This window comes from Macaca thibetana, chromosome X, assembly GCF_024542745.1.
Source record: "Macaca thibetana thibetana isolate TM-01 chromosome X, ASM2454274v1, whole genome shotgun sequence".
In the NCBI taxonomy this organism is placed as follows: Eukaryota; Metazoa; Chordata; class Mammalia; order Primates; family Cercopithecidae; genus Macaca; species Macaca thibetana.
The window spans coordinates 53,572,154-53,588,299 of record NC_065598.1 but is presented as its reverse complement, the minus strand read 5'-3'; the positions used below and the strand labels follow the sequence as shown (position 1 = coordinate 53,588,299).

The following is a 16,146-nucleotide window of genomic DNA, read 5'->3' as shown; positions in this document are numbered from 1 at the left end:
TTTGCTCCTCCTCGTCATATGACCTTGGGGCTAATAATGTATAAAATGGGGATAATAATAATAGGTATGCCCTCACAAGGTTGTTGTAAGTATTAAATGAATTAATGCACATAGTACATATTCAGTATCTGTTAGCCATTATTATTACTACTGTGTACCAGGTCTTATGTGGGAGCCAGGAATACAGAGGTAAATTCTCTATATGGTCAAGGAACTTAATCTGGTGGAGCCGGTATACAGATAATTTCAGTATACTTCAAGTACAGCAATAGAGGCATGTACAGGAAGAGTACTTAACAGTTTACCTCTATTACATAAAAAATAATGATCTCCAGGAAGAAGCACGGTACAACAGAAAGTATGCATTCCAGAGTCAGATCAGCCTGGATTTGAATCCTGCCTACCACTCACTCATTCTGCAACTTTGGGGGCAGTCAATCTCTCGTAGCCTTAGTTTCCCCATTTCTAAAATGGGGTGAAGTTTCTGACTTCTCACCGTTGGAAGTGCAACTATTTAGGTGCCCTGCGATTTAGGGTGCTACTAAGAAAAAAAAGCAAGGACTTTTTAAAAACAGTTAGATAAACTTAGATTTCTATGTATATTTCTACGTCTTAAGTTTTTCATCCATATGTACCTACCTAAGGTTAATGACGAGATAATATATATAAAATATGTACAGCATATAGATGCTGAGCAATAAATAATAGCTTTATTATCTAACAGAAGTCTCTAATGTTATTGTTTGAGGTAAAAACTTAAGTAATATATACCTTGTTAATTTCAGTATTCTAATTTTGAAGAGCCTCAGGGCAAGTTTCATGAAAGGAGTGAAAAAAAACTGGGGGAATGAACACATGTATAACGCTGTCTGTGTTTACAGTAATAATCAAGTTGTAGACTGGGAGAGCATTTTTGTTTTGTTTTTTAAGAGTATTCTGTTCTGGTTGGGCGCAGTGGCTCACGCCTGTAATCCTAGCACTTTGGGAGGCCAAGGCAGGAGGATCACTTAAGCTTAGGAATTCGAGACCAGCCTGGGTAGCATAGTGAGATCTCATCTCTGTATTTAAAAAAAAAAAGTAAAAAATGTTAAAAGAATATTCTCTTCTGTCACATACAATCTCAAATTTCACCAAACTATAAAATTTAGTTACTAAACCTCCTGACCTTCTAACAATACAAATCAGCTTCTGTGGCATGACACGTTCTCTTCTTCCCTCCTAGGTCTTTCAGAGCCTTGAAGACCACCATTTGGAAGTGGTGGCGTTTTTCAGGGAAAATGGCTTTCATGGCCTTCTTGCCCATGACTCCGAGTATGCTCTCTACAATATTCCCTCTTACTACAGTTCCCATGCTCTGAAACTGAGCTGGAATGGGAAGAACCTCACTACCAACCAGTTCCTGATGCAAGAAGTAGCCAAGCAGCTGGGCCTGAAGAGGATGAATTTCCCCATATTTGCTGCACTGCTAGGTAGGTCATCCAAAGAAAAGACTGCAGTGATTGGTAGTTTCCTCTTCTGGTGTTAAGAGATGAGGACTAGAGTGATTTAGCCTGTCATCATTAGATTTGTCTTCTTAAAGTCTTCACACTAACCACTGCTGGGGAGAACTCAGCATGGTTTTTGGGCTTCTTGATAGAGCACACTAAAACTCAGCATGTTTGTTTTGTGGGTTGCTACAGGTTATTCCAGAACATTATTTAGATTCCTGTAAACCTTCTTGTTTTGCCACATTTTATAACTCTTTTATGCAGAGTATTCTCCAGCCAAATGTTTTATTAGCCCTAAACAACTTTGGTTCCCCACACAGAGCATTAACATTACTTGCCTAGTGTCTCAATTTAGATCAGAAAAACAAATTATTGATTATGTTTTTCTCTTTGTTTCTTTTGTGCTAATATTTTTTATGAAAATTTCCAAATACACAGCAAAATTGAAAAAGGGCTTTGCAGTAAAAACTCTATATCCACCACCTGTATTCTGCCATTAACATTTTACTATAATTGCCTTATCATATATCTATCCATTCCTTTACCCATCTATCAATCTATCTCTTATTTTATTTTATTTATTTATTTATTTATTTTTGAGACAGAGTCTCGCTCTGTCGCCCAGGCTGGAGTGCAGTGGCACGATCTCGGCTCACTGCAGTCTCCACCTCCCAGGTTCAAGAGATTCTCCTGCCTCAACTTCCTGAATAGCTGGGACTACAGGCACCCGCCACCATGCCCAGCTAATTTTTATATTTTTAGTAGAGACAGGGTTTCACCACATTGGTCAGGCTGGTCTTGAACTCCTGACCTCAAGCAATCCACCTGCCTCAGCCTCCCAAAGTGCTGGGATTACAGGCGTGAGACACTGTACCTGGCCCAATATATCTCTTTTTTTTTTTTTTTTTTTTTTTTTTTGAGACAGAGTCTCGCTGTGTCTCCCAGGCTGGAGTGCAGTGGCGTGATCTCGGCTCACTGCAAGCTCCGCCTCCCGGGTTCACGCCATTCTCCCGCCTCAGCCTCCCAAGTAGCTGAGACTACAGGCGCCCGCCACCACGCCCGGCTAGTTTTTTGTATTTTTAGTAGAGACGGGGTTTCGCCATGTTAGCCAGGATAGTCTCGATCTCCTGACCTCGTGATCCACCCGCCTCGGCCTCCCAAAGTGCTGGGATTACAGGCTTGAGCCACCGCGCCTGGCCCAAATATATCTCTTAAAGATGTGTTTCAAAGTAAATTGCAGAGAGTTGATTATGTTTTGAATTGGTTATTCAAGTACTTAGCACATGAAGGTTAATATTCTGTCTCAGGCATGACCTTTACTCTATAATTCCAAAGGACATGAGTTTGGATAATATAATAGAGTCAGCACAAGTTTTGGAATTAGGCCATTGGCAAATCACCAAAGTGACATCTCCCTGGTTTCAGTTTCCTCATCTGTGAAATGCAGATAATAATACCTCATGGTGTTATTGGTAAAGTGAAATGAAATAAGGTATACAAAATGCCCAGCACTCATTAGGCAGTTAGTAATTGGTGGCTGCTATTATAGAAGGCAACATGACTTAGGGTATAAGTAATAGCATGGGCTTTGGAGTTACATTCCTAGCTTTTTATCTTGTTGTGTGTACCTATTGGCCAGACCACATTGGGCCAAGTCACCAAACTTATCTGAACCTCAGTTTCCTTATCTGTAAAATGGAAATGATATTGCCATACATAGTCATTATAAAGATGATACATATAATACACATGAAACATATTAAGTGATCAACACAGAGCTACTGTAAGTATTACATTAAGAATATAGACCTATGTGAATTATTTGATCATTTTCTCTCCCAGGACCCCTTTCATGACCTGGAGGTTCTAAGAAAACATTTGTACAGTCAATAAATGACAAATGTACTTTGTAGGTAACCACATCCTCCCAGATGAGGACCTGGCTGCTTTTCACTGGAGCCTCTTGGGACCAGAACATCCTCTTGCATCACTTAAGGTAATGTTTCCTATTTCTTGCCTATACAGATTAGGGGATATGAGGTTTTGATTGGTGTTTTGATGGAATAATTATCTTATATTAGATTTAAAATATTTCACATACATACTAAAGAAAAAAATATTGGTTATGTCCAGGTGTGGTGGCTCACGCCTGTAATCCCAGCACTTTGGGAGGCCGAGGCAGGCAGATCACCTGAGCTCAAGAGTTCAAGACCAGCCTGGCCAACATGGTGAAACCCCGTCTCTACTAAAAATACAAAAACTAGCCGAGCATAGTGGCAGGCGCCTATAACCCCAGCTACTCAGGAGGCTGAGGCAGGAGAATCGCTTGAACCCAGGAGGCGGAGATTACAGTGAGCCAAGATCGTGCCACTACACTCCAGCCTGGGCAACAAAACGAGACTGCATCTAAAAAAAAAAAGACAGAAAAAAATTGGTTATGATCAATACCCTTAATATCTCAAGAATTCATACAAATCTATAAAGAAATATACTGATAACCCAATAATGAAATAATGAACAAAGGACAGAAGCAGAAAATTCACAAGAGAGAAAATACAACGACTAGATGTTCAACCTCACTATTGATCAGACATGTAAATTAAATGATCAGTGTGATTTTTCTTTTTCTTTTTTGAGACAGAGTCTCACTCTGTCGTCCAGGTTGGAATGCAGTGGCACAATCTCAGCCAGCTCACTGCAACCTCCACTTCCTGGGTTCAAGCGTTTCTCATGCCTCAGCCACCCAAGTAGCTGGGATTACAGACATATGAAACCATACCTGGCTTTTTTTTTTTTTTTTTTTTGAGACAAAGTCTCACTCTGTCACCCAGACCGGAGTGCAGTGTTGCAATCTCAGCTCACTGCAACCTCCACCTCCCAGATTCAGGCAGTTCTCCTGCCTCAGCCTCCCGAGTAGCTGAGATTACAGGCGTGCACCACCATGCCCAGCTAATTTTTGTATTTTTAATAGAGACAGGGTTTCACTATGTTGGCCAGGCTGGTCTCGAACTCCTGGCCTCAAGTGATCTTCCCGCCTCAGCCTCCCAAAGTGCTGGGATTACAGGCATGAGTCACCGCGCTTGGCCAGTGTGAATTTTTTTTTTTTAACTTAACAGTTGAACAAATATTGAAAAATTAGTTTACCCACTATTATCAAGACTGTTGCAGCCAGGGCATGGTGGCTCATGCCTGTAATCAAAAATTAGCCAGGTGTGGTGGTACATGCCTGTAGTCCCAGCTACTTGGGAGGCTGAGGCAGGAGAATCGCTTGAACCCGGGAGGCGGAGGTTGCAGCGAGCTGAGATCACGCCACTGCACTCTAGCCTGGGTGACAGAATGAGACTCTGACTCAAAAAAAAAAAAAAAAAAGGACTGTTGTGAGACTGATACCTGCATACACTTCAGGTATCTGTATTCTATTTCCCTCGTTCTTTCATTCTCCTAGATGACTGTTTCATACCTTCTCTGTCTTCAAGCCTCTGATATTTCTCCTCATTTGCTTACTCTCAGTTCATGACCTTACTTCCTATTTTACTGAGAAAATGGAAGCAATGGGAAGAAAACTTCGACGAGTTCTTACCCCCTTCTTCACCTCACCTACAGGAAGGTGTTATCCCCTCTGTGGCCACATATTCTGCCTGCCTCCTATTAATTGTGCATGACCTGTCCATGTTCCTATCTAAGGCCAGTCCCTCTACTTATACTAGGTCCCATCTCTATTTATTTAAAAAAAATTTTTTAAGAGACAGGGTCTTGCTATGCTGCCCAGGCTGGAGTGCAGTGGCACAATCATAGCTCAAGTGATCAATCCTTCTGCCTAAACCTCCTGATAGCTGGGACTATCGGGCACAGCTCCCATCTCCTTTGGCCAACTTAAGAGCATCAGTTCAACAGTTCTCGCCCTTTTTCTCCTGCATCATCAAGTTTCCTCTTTTCATTGGCTCTTTCCAAATTGTATAAGCATGCATCTATGAAGTTTAAAAATACAACTTTATTTTTTTAAAAAAAGCCTCTCGATCTCACTCTCCCCACCCAAGCTACTGCTCTATATTTCTCCTTATAGAAAACTCCTCTAAAGACTTGTCTACACGTGAGTTTCTTACTGTTCCCTTCCCCTGTTTGCTTTTCAGTTGATTTGCTGAAATTGCTCTCGACAGGGTCACCAATATAACTTCTCAGTTAATAAACCCAGGGCCAGCTGTCGGTTTTCATTTTACTTGACCAGTCAGCAGCATTTGACACAGATGCTTACCCATTCTTCCATAGAACACTTTTTTCACTTGGCATTAAGGACACTACTCTCTTCTTATTTCCTTCCTACCTCACTGACTGCCGCTTCCCAGTCTCTGTTGCTGCTTCCTTGTCTTTTCCACTTGTTAAAGGTGGAATAGCCCAGAGTTCCATCCTGGTTCCCTTCTCTTTTCTTTTCTGGTTTGTTTTGTTTGTTTGTTTGTTTGTTTTTGAGACAGGGTCTCATTCTGTTGCCCAGGCTGGAGTGCAGTGGGGCGATCAAGACTCACTACAGCCTCAAACTCCCAGACTCAATTGGTCCTCCTACAGCAGCCTCTTGAGTAGCTGGGACTACAGGCACATGCCATCATGGCTGGCTAATTTTTTTTGTATATTTTGTAGAGACGTGATCTCACCATGTTGCCCAGGCTGGTCTTAAACTCCTGTGCTCAAGCGATCTTCCCACCTCAGCCTCCCAAAGTGTTGGGATTATAGCCGTGAGCCACCATGCCCGGCCCCTTCTCTTTTCTGTCTCCACATACGATTGATCTCATATAGTCTTATGATTTTAAATACCGTCGGCCTATTGATGACTCCTAAGTTTTATGTCTTCAGCTCTGACCTCTCCCTTGAACTCCAGATTCTAATATCTAACTGCCAATTCAGTATTTTCATTTACATATCCAATAGGCATCTCAAAGTTATATGTTCAAGTGAAAATTCCTGATCTTCTCCCTAAACATGTTTCTCCCACAGCCTTCCTCATTTTTGTTAAAGGCAGCTTCCTCCTTCCATTTTCTTTCTTTCCTTTTTTTTTTTTTGAGATGGAGTCTCGCTTTATTGCCCAGGCTGGAGTGCAGTGGCACAATCTTAGCTCACTGCAATCTCCACCTCCTGGATTCAGGTGATTCTCCTGCCTCAGCCTCCTGAGTAGCTGGGACTACAGGCGGGCGCCACCACATCCAACTAATTTTTGTATTTTTAGTATAGACAGGGTTTCATCATGTTGGCCAGGCTGGTCTCAAACTCCTGAGCTCAAGTGATCTGCCCACCTTGGCCTCCCAAAGTGCTGGATTACAGGCGTGAGCCACTGTACTCAGCCCATCCTTCCGTTTTCTCAGGTTAAAATCCTTGGGGGTCATCCTGACTTCCCCCTCTCTCTCCCATACCCCACATCTCATTTGTCAGCAAATACCATCAGCTCTTCCTTCAAAATATACCTACTTCTTACCATTTGCACTGCTGCTGCCCTGACCAAGGCACCATTATTTCTTGCCTGGATTATTATAATAGCTTATTAACTATTGGTCTTCTACTTACACTCTTCCCCTTACCTCCATTTTATTCTCAATATAACAGGAGAGCGACCCTTTAAAAAAAAAAATGAGATCCTGTCACTTCTCCATTCAAAATCCTTGGCAGGGCACTGTGGCTAACACCTGTAATCCCAGCACTTTGGGAGACTGAGGCAGACGGATCACTTGAGGTCTGGAGTTCGAGACCAGCCTGGCCAACGTGGTGAAACCCCATCTCTACTAAAAACTTAAGAAATGGCCGGCGTGGTGGCTCACGCCTGTAATCCTAGCACTTTGGGAGGCCAAGGCGGGCAGATCGTGAAGTCAGGAGTTCGAGACCAGCCCAACCAACATGGTGAAATCTGATCTCTACTAAAAATACAAAAATTACCTGGGTGTGGTGGTGCGCATCTGTAATCCCAGCTACTCAGGAGGCTGAGGCATAAAAGTCGCTTGAACCCAGGAGGTGGAAGTTGCAGTGAGCTGAGATCATGCCACTGTACTCCAAGCGACAGCGAGACTCCGTCTCAAAAAAAAAAAAAAAAAAATTAGCTGGGCCTGGTGTTGCGTGCCTGTGACCTTAGCTACTTGGGAGGCTGAGGCAGGAGAATTGTTTGAACCTAGGAGGCAGAGGTTGCAGTGAGCCAAGATCATGCCACTGTACTTCCTCCTGGGTGGCAGAGCAAGACTCTGTCTCAAAAAAAAAATTCTCCAATAGCTTTTCATGTCACTCTCCCAATCCTTACCATGGTCTGGCCTACAAAGCCCTTTACTGTCTGGCCCCCTCTCATATCTCTGATTTCTTTCTTTCTTTTGCTCTTAGAACCTTTGCACTTATCATTCTCTCCACTTGGAATACTTTTCCCCTCATAGCTATTTCTTCACTCCTGAAGGTTTTCTAAAATTTTGTTCTCAGTGAGGCTTTTCTTGATCACCCTATAAAAAATTATATGCACACACTTCTGCAGTAGGGATTGTCTAGAAAACAATTATGTGCACATGTATGCACATACATACTTGCATTCCCTAGCTTCTTCTCTACTCTTCTCTCCACAGCACTTATCTACATCTAGTACTCTACATCTAGTACACAACCGGTTAATTTTTGTATTTTTAGTAGAGATGGGGTTTCACCATGTTGGCCAGGCTGGTCTCGAACTCTGGACCTCAGATGATCCGCCAGCCTCAGCCTCCCAAAGTGCCTGGATTACAGGCGTGAGCCACCGCGCCCAGCCTACGCTGTACATTTTACTTATTTAGTTTGTTTAACTCCCCTCACCCTATCCCAACACATCTACACTAGAATTTAAGCTCCCGTGAGGGCAGAGATTTTTGTCTGTCTTGTTCACTGCTGTTTCCCTGGTGCCTAGGACAGTGCCTGGCACATAGGCAGTAAATATTTAAGGAATGAATAATAAAGCCTTTTGGCAAAACAATTTATAAAAATTCAGAAACCTTTAGGAAATTTATACCCTCTGCCTCAGTAATTACAGTTTGAGGAAGCTTGTAATTAAATCATTGGAAAGTGGGCAAGACGTCATACCTATAATTTATGAAAGCATTAAAAACTTCTTCTTTAAAAATGTGTTAAGGGCCAGGTGCAGTGGCTCATGCCTGTAATCCCAGCACTCTGGGAGGCCGTGGCAGGCAGGTCACTTGAAGTCAGGAGTTCAAGAACAGTCTGGCCAACATGGTGAAACCCTGTCTCTACTAAAAATACAAAAATTAGCCGGGCATGGTGGCAGGTGCCTGTAATCCCAGCTGCTCGGGAGGCTGAGGCAGGAGAATTACTTGAACTCAAGAACTGCACATGTGTGCACATAATTGTTTTCTAGACAATCCCTACTTCACTTCAGCCTGGGCGACAGCAAGACTCCATCTCAAAAACAAAATAATAGTAATAATAATAATAGACGGCACCACGAGGGAAATTTTGTATAATCTCAGAGTGGGAATATTTTATGAGCAAATCCAGTGGTGGTGTGTGCCTGTAATCCCAGCTACTCGGGAGGCTGAGGCAGGAGAATCGCTTCAACCCAGGAGGCAGAGGTTGCATTGAACCGAGATTGCACCAGTACACCCCAGCCTGGATGACAGAGTGAGATTCTGTCTCAAAAAAAAAACAAAAAGAAAAAAAAGTTTAGGCATCACAAAAACAGGAAAAATAATATATAGTAAATCACCATTATAACATCTTCCAGATCCAACAGTTACCAATATTTTGCCACATTTTCTGGGTTTTCTTGTAGTTGCTAATGTTTTTTTAAAGCAAATCCCTTTCACATTCTTCAGTACACATCTCTAAAATACTTGGGTGATTTCTTACATAAGCATAATGCCATTATTACTCCTGACAAAAATTAATGCTAATTTCTTGGTATCATCTTAATATCCAGTCCATTTTCAAATTTTCCTGATTGTCTTAAAATGGCTTTTTGTGATTAGTTCAAATCAGAATCCAAATGTTGTCAACTCATTATAATATTATATTTAATAGCAAAAAAGCCAAAATGTCTCATGAAAGGAAGCCTGATTAATTGTGAGTGTCATATACAGTAGTTATCTCTGTAGGAAGATAGATGATATGTTTTTATTGCTTTATACTTTTCCATGTTTTCCAAATGTTCTGTACTGAGAATGAAGGGGTGAAACTATTTTTAAAGAAAATATTTTAATTGTCTCTCTGTGGATTTACCAAATTTGGATTCCATATCCCCCCTCAACTTCACCCTTTTTCTTAGTGATCCATCTTTGATGTCAGCGTCCCTTGCTTATCTTGCCTTTTCTAGGTTCGAGCTCATCAGCTGGTTCTTCCTCCCTGTGATGTGGTGATCAAGGCTGTTTCTGAGTATGTCAGTTCCATCAAAGATCCCTCAAACCTGGATGTAGTTGGGAAGGATGTTTTCAAACAGTCTCAGGTAAGTTAGCATTCCCCTTCCTAAGAGTCCTCAATTTTCTTACCTTCTTCAGCAACACCAACAGATCCCTGATCTTTTCTGTGACACCTAAGTTTTCCTAGCTGCTTGTCTTCTCCATGCTTACAAACCAGAGCTCCAAAATTTCCTTTAAAAAACATTACACAGCCTGGATTGAGGTGTCCTTTACCTTTTTTTCTACTGATGATTAAAGTAATATAAGCCTATTCTAGTCCGGGCACAGTGGCTCACGCCTGTACTCCCAGCATTTTGGGAGGCCAAGGTGAGTGGATCACTTGAGGTCAGAAGTTCAAGACCAGCCTGGCCAACATGGTGAAATCCCATCTCTACTAGAAATACAAAAAATTAGCTGGATGTGGTGAGGCAGAAGAATTGATTGAACCTGGTAGGCGGAGGTTGCAGTGAGCCGAGATTGCGCTGCTGCACTCCAACCTGGGTGACAGAGTGAAGCTTCATCTTAAAAAAAATAAATCAGTAAAGTAATACAAGCCCATTCTAGAAAATTTAGAAAATGAAAACAAATCACATAAAATCTCATTACCCATAAACAGCTTGCTATAGTTACCACTCTGACATATGTCCTTCTAGTCTTTTTTTTGTTTCAGTGTACACATGGTGGCTCACACCTGTAATACCAGCACTTTGGGAAGCCAAGGCAGGAAGATTACTTGAGCTTAGGAGTTTGAGACTAGCCTGAGCAACATAGCAAGACTTTGTCTTTCCCCCCAAAAAATTTGAAAGTAAATTTTTAAAAATGTACGCATCCCTCACTTAATGTTGGTTCAACTTAACATTTTTCTGCTTTCCAGTAGTGCAAAAGCAATATGCTTTCAGTAGAAACTGTACTTTGAGTACCCATATACCCATTCTGTTTTTCACTTTCAGTATAGTATTCAGTACATTACATGAGATATTCAATACTTTATTATAAAATAGCCTTTGTGTTAGATGATTTTGCCCAGCTGTATGCTAATGTAAGGTATTCTGAGCACATTTAAGGTGGGCTAGGCTAAGCTATGATGTTCAGTAGGCTAGGTGTATTAAATGGATTGTCGACCTATATTTTCAACTTGTGATGGGTTTATTGGGACATAACCCCATCATAAATCAAGGAGCATCTGTGTATCTTAACATAAAGGAGTTCTTGCTCAATGGAAGATAATGGGCAAAGAAAAAAGACTACTTAAAGTGAGTCTACATAAAACAAGAATGAAAATTTCATTGTTAATAGTGGAAAAAGAGCTCAACTGGGATTTTATTCTACAAAATGAAATTTAAAATTATGAAAATAAGTTAATTTTTAACAATTTGATTTATATTTTCAATTTGAATTTCTCATTTATTTTTAAAATTAACATACAGTCAAGCCGACTTGTGAATTTTAACACATGTATTGATTTATATGACCATCATCACAATAAGAATACAGAACAGTTGTACTACACCAAAAAACATGCTATCCCTTTGTAATAACACCCAAACCTACCTTTTACCCCTGGCAACCACCAGTTCATCTTCTGGTACTATGGTTCCGTCTTCTAAAGAATATCACATGAATCATACAGTATGTGATTTTTTTTTTTTTTTTGACATGATGCCTCGCTCTTGTTGCCCAGGCTGGAGTGCAATGGTGTGATCTCGGCTCACTGCAACCTCCGCCTCCCTGGCTTAAGCGATTCTCCTGCCTCAGCCTCCAGAGTAGCTGGAATTGCAGGCGCCCACCACCACACCTGGATAATTTTTTATATTTTTAGTAGAGAGGGGTTTTCACCATATTGGCCAGGCTGGTCTTGAACTCCTGACTTCAGGTGATCCACCTGTCTTGGCCTCCCAAAGTGCTGGGATTATAGGCGTGAGCTACCACGCCCAGCCCAGTACGTGATATTTTGAGAATGGCTTCTTTAATTCAACATAATACCTTTGAGATTCTTCTAAGTTGTTGCATGTTACCTGTATCAATAATTCATTCCTTTTTATTGCTGAATAATAGCCATTGTATGGATATGCCAGTTTGTTTATCTATTCACCCCTTAAAGAATATTTAGATTGATTTCACTTTATGGTGTTATGAATAGAGCTGCTATAAACATTTGTGTACAGGTTTTTGTATGAACATAAGTTTTTATTTCCCTGGTGTAAATACCTACAAGTGGAGTTTCAGGGTCATGTGGTAAGTGTATGCTTAAATTTATAAGACCTTGCCAAAGTAGCTGTTCCATTCCTTACCAGCATTTGGTATTGTCAGGTTTTTTTCCATTTATTTTTTTTTACTGACAAATGAAAATTATATATATTTATTGCATACAACATGTTTTGAAATATGTATACGTCGTAGAATGGCTAAATCAAGTTAATTAACATATACATTACCTCAAATGCTTTTCATTTTGTTGTGGTGAGAACACTTAAAATCTACTTTTTTAGTAATTTCCAAAAATATAATATCTTGTTATTAACTGTAGCCACCATGTTATACAACAGATTGTCAGTGTTTTTTATAACTGTTTTAATAGGTGTGTAGTGGTAGCTCGTCATAGTTTTAATTTATGTTTCCCAAGTGACTAATGATGAACATTTTTTTCTTTTTGAGACACAGTCTCACTTTATTGCCCAGGCTGCTGTGTAGTGGCATGATCTCGGCACCCTGCAGCCTCCGCCTCCCGGGCTTGAGCAGTCTTCCCGCCTCAGCCTCCCAAGTAGCTGGGACTACAGGCGCACACCATCATGCCTGGCTAATTTTTGTACTTTTCGTAGAGACAGGGTTTCGCTGTGTTGCCTAGGCTGTTCTCAAACTCCTGAGCTCAAGCAAGCTGCCCACCTCAGCCTCCCAAAGTGCTGGGATTACAGGTGTGAGCCACCGCGCCTGGCCAACATTTTTGTCCGGAGCATACTTCATGCATATATCCTCTTTGGCAAATGGTTTGTTCATGAACAGTCTTTTGCCTGTTTTTTTAAATTGGTTTGTTCATTTACTTACTGTTGTGTTTTGAGAGTTCTTTATAATGCGTATGAGTGCTTTGACAGATACCTGGTTTGCAAATATTTTCCCCCAGTCTGTAGTTGTCTTTTCTTTTTTTTTTTTTTTTTGAGACGGAGTCTTGCTCTGTCACCCAGGCTGGAGTGCAGTGGCCGGATCTCAGCTCACTGCAAGCTCCGCCTCCCGGGTTCACGCCATTCTCCTGCCTCAGCCTCCCGAGTAGCTGGGACTACAGGCGCCCGCCACCGCGCCCGGCTAGTTTTTTTTTTTTTTGTATTTTTTAGTAGAGACGGGGTTTCACCGTGTTAGCCAGGATGGTCTCGATCTCCTGACCTCGTGATCCGCCCGTCTCGGCCTCCCAAAGTGCTGGGATTACAGGCTTGAGCCACTGCGCCCGGCCAGTTGTCTTTTCTTTTAACAGCATCTTTTGCAGAGCAAAGTTTTACAATTTTCATTAGCGTTTATCTTTTATGGGCCATGCTTTTGGTGTGATGTCTAAGAACTCTTTGCCCAACTGCAGGCATGACTATTTTCTTCTGTTTTCTTTTTTAAAAATATTTTTGAAAAAGAAGAACATTGGCCAGGTGCAGTGGCTCACACCTGTAATCCCAGCACTTTGGGAGGCTGAGGTGGGTGGATCACCTTAAGGTCAGGAGTTCGAGACCAGCCTGGCCAACATGGTGAAACCCCAGCTCTACTAAAAATACAAAAAATTATCTGGGCATGGTGGCGTGTGCCTGTAATCCCAGCTACTCGGGAGGCTGAGGCAGGAGAATCGCTTGAATCCGGGAGGTGGAGGTTACAGTGAGCCGAGATTACACCATTGTACTCCAGCCTGGGCAACAAGAGTGAAACTTCATCTCAAAAAGAGAAAAAGCAAAACATTTATTGCGTGACCAATCATTGAAATTCTTAAAATGAACTGGATGCTGCTACAGCTGCCCCTTTGGGTATAGGTGTTATTCCTTCACAGAGTACGTGCCTGAATTCATGGTATGCAATTTTTAGCTACCTAATTATACCACTCCTGGTGGTATTTTGTCTTTTAGCCTTGGCACTCTAGTTATACTTTATTTTATGCTTGGGAGGGTAGCGACATTTGCCACACATTGACTTCTGAAAGTGGCAGGTATTAGAGCTGTAGCAGCAGCACAATGTGTGCGTCTTAATGTGAGGCTTTCCAAATAATGATGTTCCCTTCATCACCTCACTTCTACTTTCTGTTTTTCTTTCTTATTTATTTATTTATTTGAGATGGAGTCTCACTCTGTCACCCAAGCTGGAGTGCAGTGACACTATCTTGGCTCACTGCAACCTCCACCTCCTGGGTTCAAGCAATTATCATGCCTCAGCCTCCGGAGTAGCTGGGATTACAAGCACGCGCCCCCACACCTGGCTGATCTTTTGTATTTTTAGTAGAGCTGGGGTTTCACCTTGTTGGCCAGGCTGGTCTTGAACTCCTGACCTCAGGTGATCCATCCGCCTAGGTCTCCCAAATTGCTGGGAGTACAGGAATGAGCCACCACGCCCGGCATGCTTTTCTTTGTTAATTACATAGTTCTATACTTCACATTTTAGAACAAATCATCCATATTTAGTTCATTTCTGTATAAAATATGAGAGGTTGTGTTTTTCATGTGGATGTCAAATTGTTTCAGCACAGTTTGTTGAAAAGACTATCTTTTCCCCATGGAATTGCCTTTGCACTTTTGTTAAATATCAGTTGACCATGTTTGTGTTGGTCTATTTCTGGACTCTGTTCTGTTCAGTTGATCTATGTGTCTATCCTTTTACCAGTAATACACTATCTTGATTACTGTAACTTTATAATAAGTCTTAAAATTGGTTAGTGATTCCACCATATTCATTAATTCATTCATTCATTCATTTGGAGACAGAGTTTCATTCTGTTGCCCAGGCTGGAGTGCAGTGGCACAAACATGGCTCACTGTAGCCTCAACCTCCTGGACTCAAGTGATCCTGCTGCTTCAGCCTCCCAAGTAGCTGGAACCACAGGTGTGTGCCACCATGCCTGGCTAATTTTTAAATTTTTTGTAGAGATAAGGTCTCACTATGTTACCCAAACTGGTCTCAAACTCCTGGGCTCAAGCAATCCTCGTGCTTTGGCCTCCCAAAATATGGGATTACAGGCATGAGCCACTGCACCCAGCCAACTTTTATTATTTTTCAGTGTTATCTATACTTGTTCCTTTGTCTTTCCATATAAATTTTATTTTTTTAATTACTTTTTTTATTATAATTTAAGTTCTAGGGTACATGTGCACAACGTGCAGGTTTGTTGCATATGTATGCATGTGCCATGTTCGTGTGCTGCACCTGTTAACTCATCATTTACATTAGGTATTTCTCCTAATGCTATCCCTCCCCTGTCCCCCCACCCCATGACAGGCCCCAGTGTGTGATGTTCCCCACCCTGTGTCCAAGTGTTCTCATTGTTCAATTCCCACCTACGAGTGAGAACATGTGGTGTTTGGTTTTCTGTCCTTGCAGTAGTTTACTCAGAACGATGGTTTCCAGCTTCATTCATGTCCCTACAAAGGACACGAACTCATCCTTTTTTATGGCTGCATAGTATTTCCATGGTGTATGTGTGCCACATTTTCTTAATCCAGTCTGTCATTGATGGACATTTGGGTTGGTTCCAAGTCTTTGCTATTGTGAATAGTGCTGCAATAAACATACGTGTGCATGTGTCTTTATAGCAGCATGACTTATAATCCTTTGGGTATATCCCCAGTAATGGGATGGCTGGGTCAAATGGTATTTCTAGTTCTAGATCCTTGAGGAGTTGTCACACTGTCTTCCGCAATGGTTGAACTAGTTTCCAGTCCCACCAACAGTGTAAAAGTGTTCCTCTTTCTCGACATCCTCTCCAGCACCTGTTGTTTCCTGACTTTTTAATGATTGCCATTCGAACTGGTGTGAGATGGTATCTCATTGTAGTTTTGATTTGCATTTCTCTGATGGCCAGTGATGATGAGCATTTTTTCATGTGTCTGTTGGCTGCATAAATGTCTTCTTTTGAGAAGTGTTTGTTCATATCCTTTGCCCACTTTTTGATGGGGTTGATTTTTTTCTTGTAAATTTGTTTAAGTTCTTTGTAGATTCCGGATATTAGCCCTTTGTCAGATGGGTAGATTGTAAAACTTTTCTCCCATTCTGTAGGTTGCCTGTTCACTCTGATGGTAGTTTCTTTTGCT

General features: G+C 41.5%; 4 protein-coding genes across 36 annotated transcripts in view; 2 read left to right on the top strand and 2 right to left on the bottom strand.

The window, feature by feature from the left end:
- The window catches only part of TSR2 (TSR2 ribosome maturation factor), a 1,158,091-nt gene that overhangs the window by 286,769 nt on the left and 855,176 nt on the right, over positions 1-16,146 (bottom strand). The window lies entirely within an intron of this gene.
- HUWE1 (HECT, UBA and WWE domain containing E3 ubiquitin protein ligase 1) overlaps positions 1-16,146 on the top strand; it is a 650,778-nt gene that overhangs the window by 22,455 nt on the left and 612,177 nt on the right. The gene's annotated exons all lie outside the window — the stretch shown is intronic.
- Positions 1-16,146, bottom strand: part of GNL3L (G protein nucleolar 3 like) — a 517,777-nt gene that overhangs the window by 413,825 nt on the left and 87,806 nt on the right. The gene's annotated exons all lie outside the window — the stretch shown is intronic.
- The window catches only part of FAM120C (family with sequence similarity 120C), a 120,946-nt gene that overhangs the window by 22,766 nt on the left and 82,034 nt on the right, over positions 1-16,146 (top strand). For both annotated transcript variants that reach the window (XM_050776857.1, XM_050776856.1), the window contains exons 2-4: positions 1,223-1,469; positions 3,401-3,483; positions 9,802-9,930. In XM_050776857.1, coding sequence (XP_050632814.1) covers positions 1,223-1,469; positions 3,401-3,483; positions 9,802-9,930 — 459 coding nt within the window. The remainder of the gene's footprint in view (positions 1-1,222; positions 1,470-3,400; positions 3,484-9,801; positions 9,931-16,146) is intronic.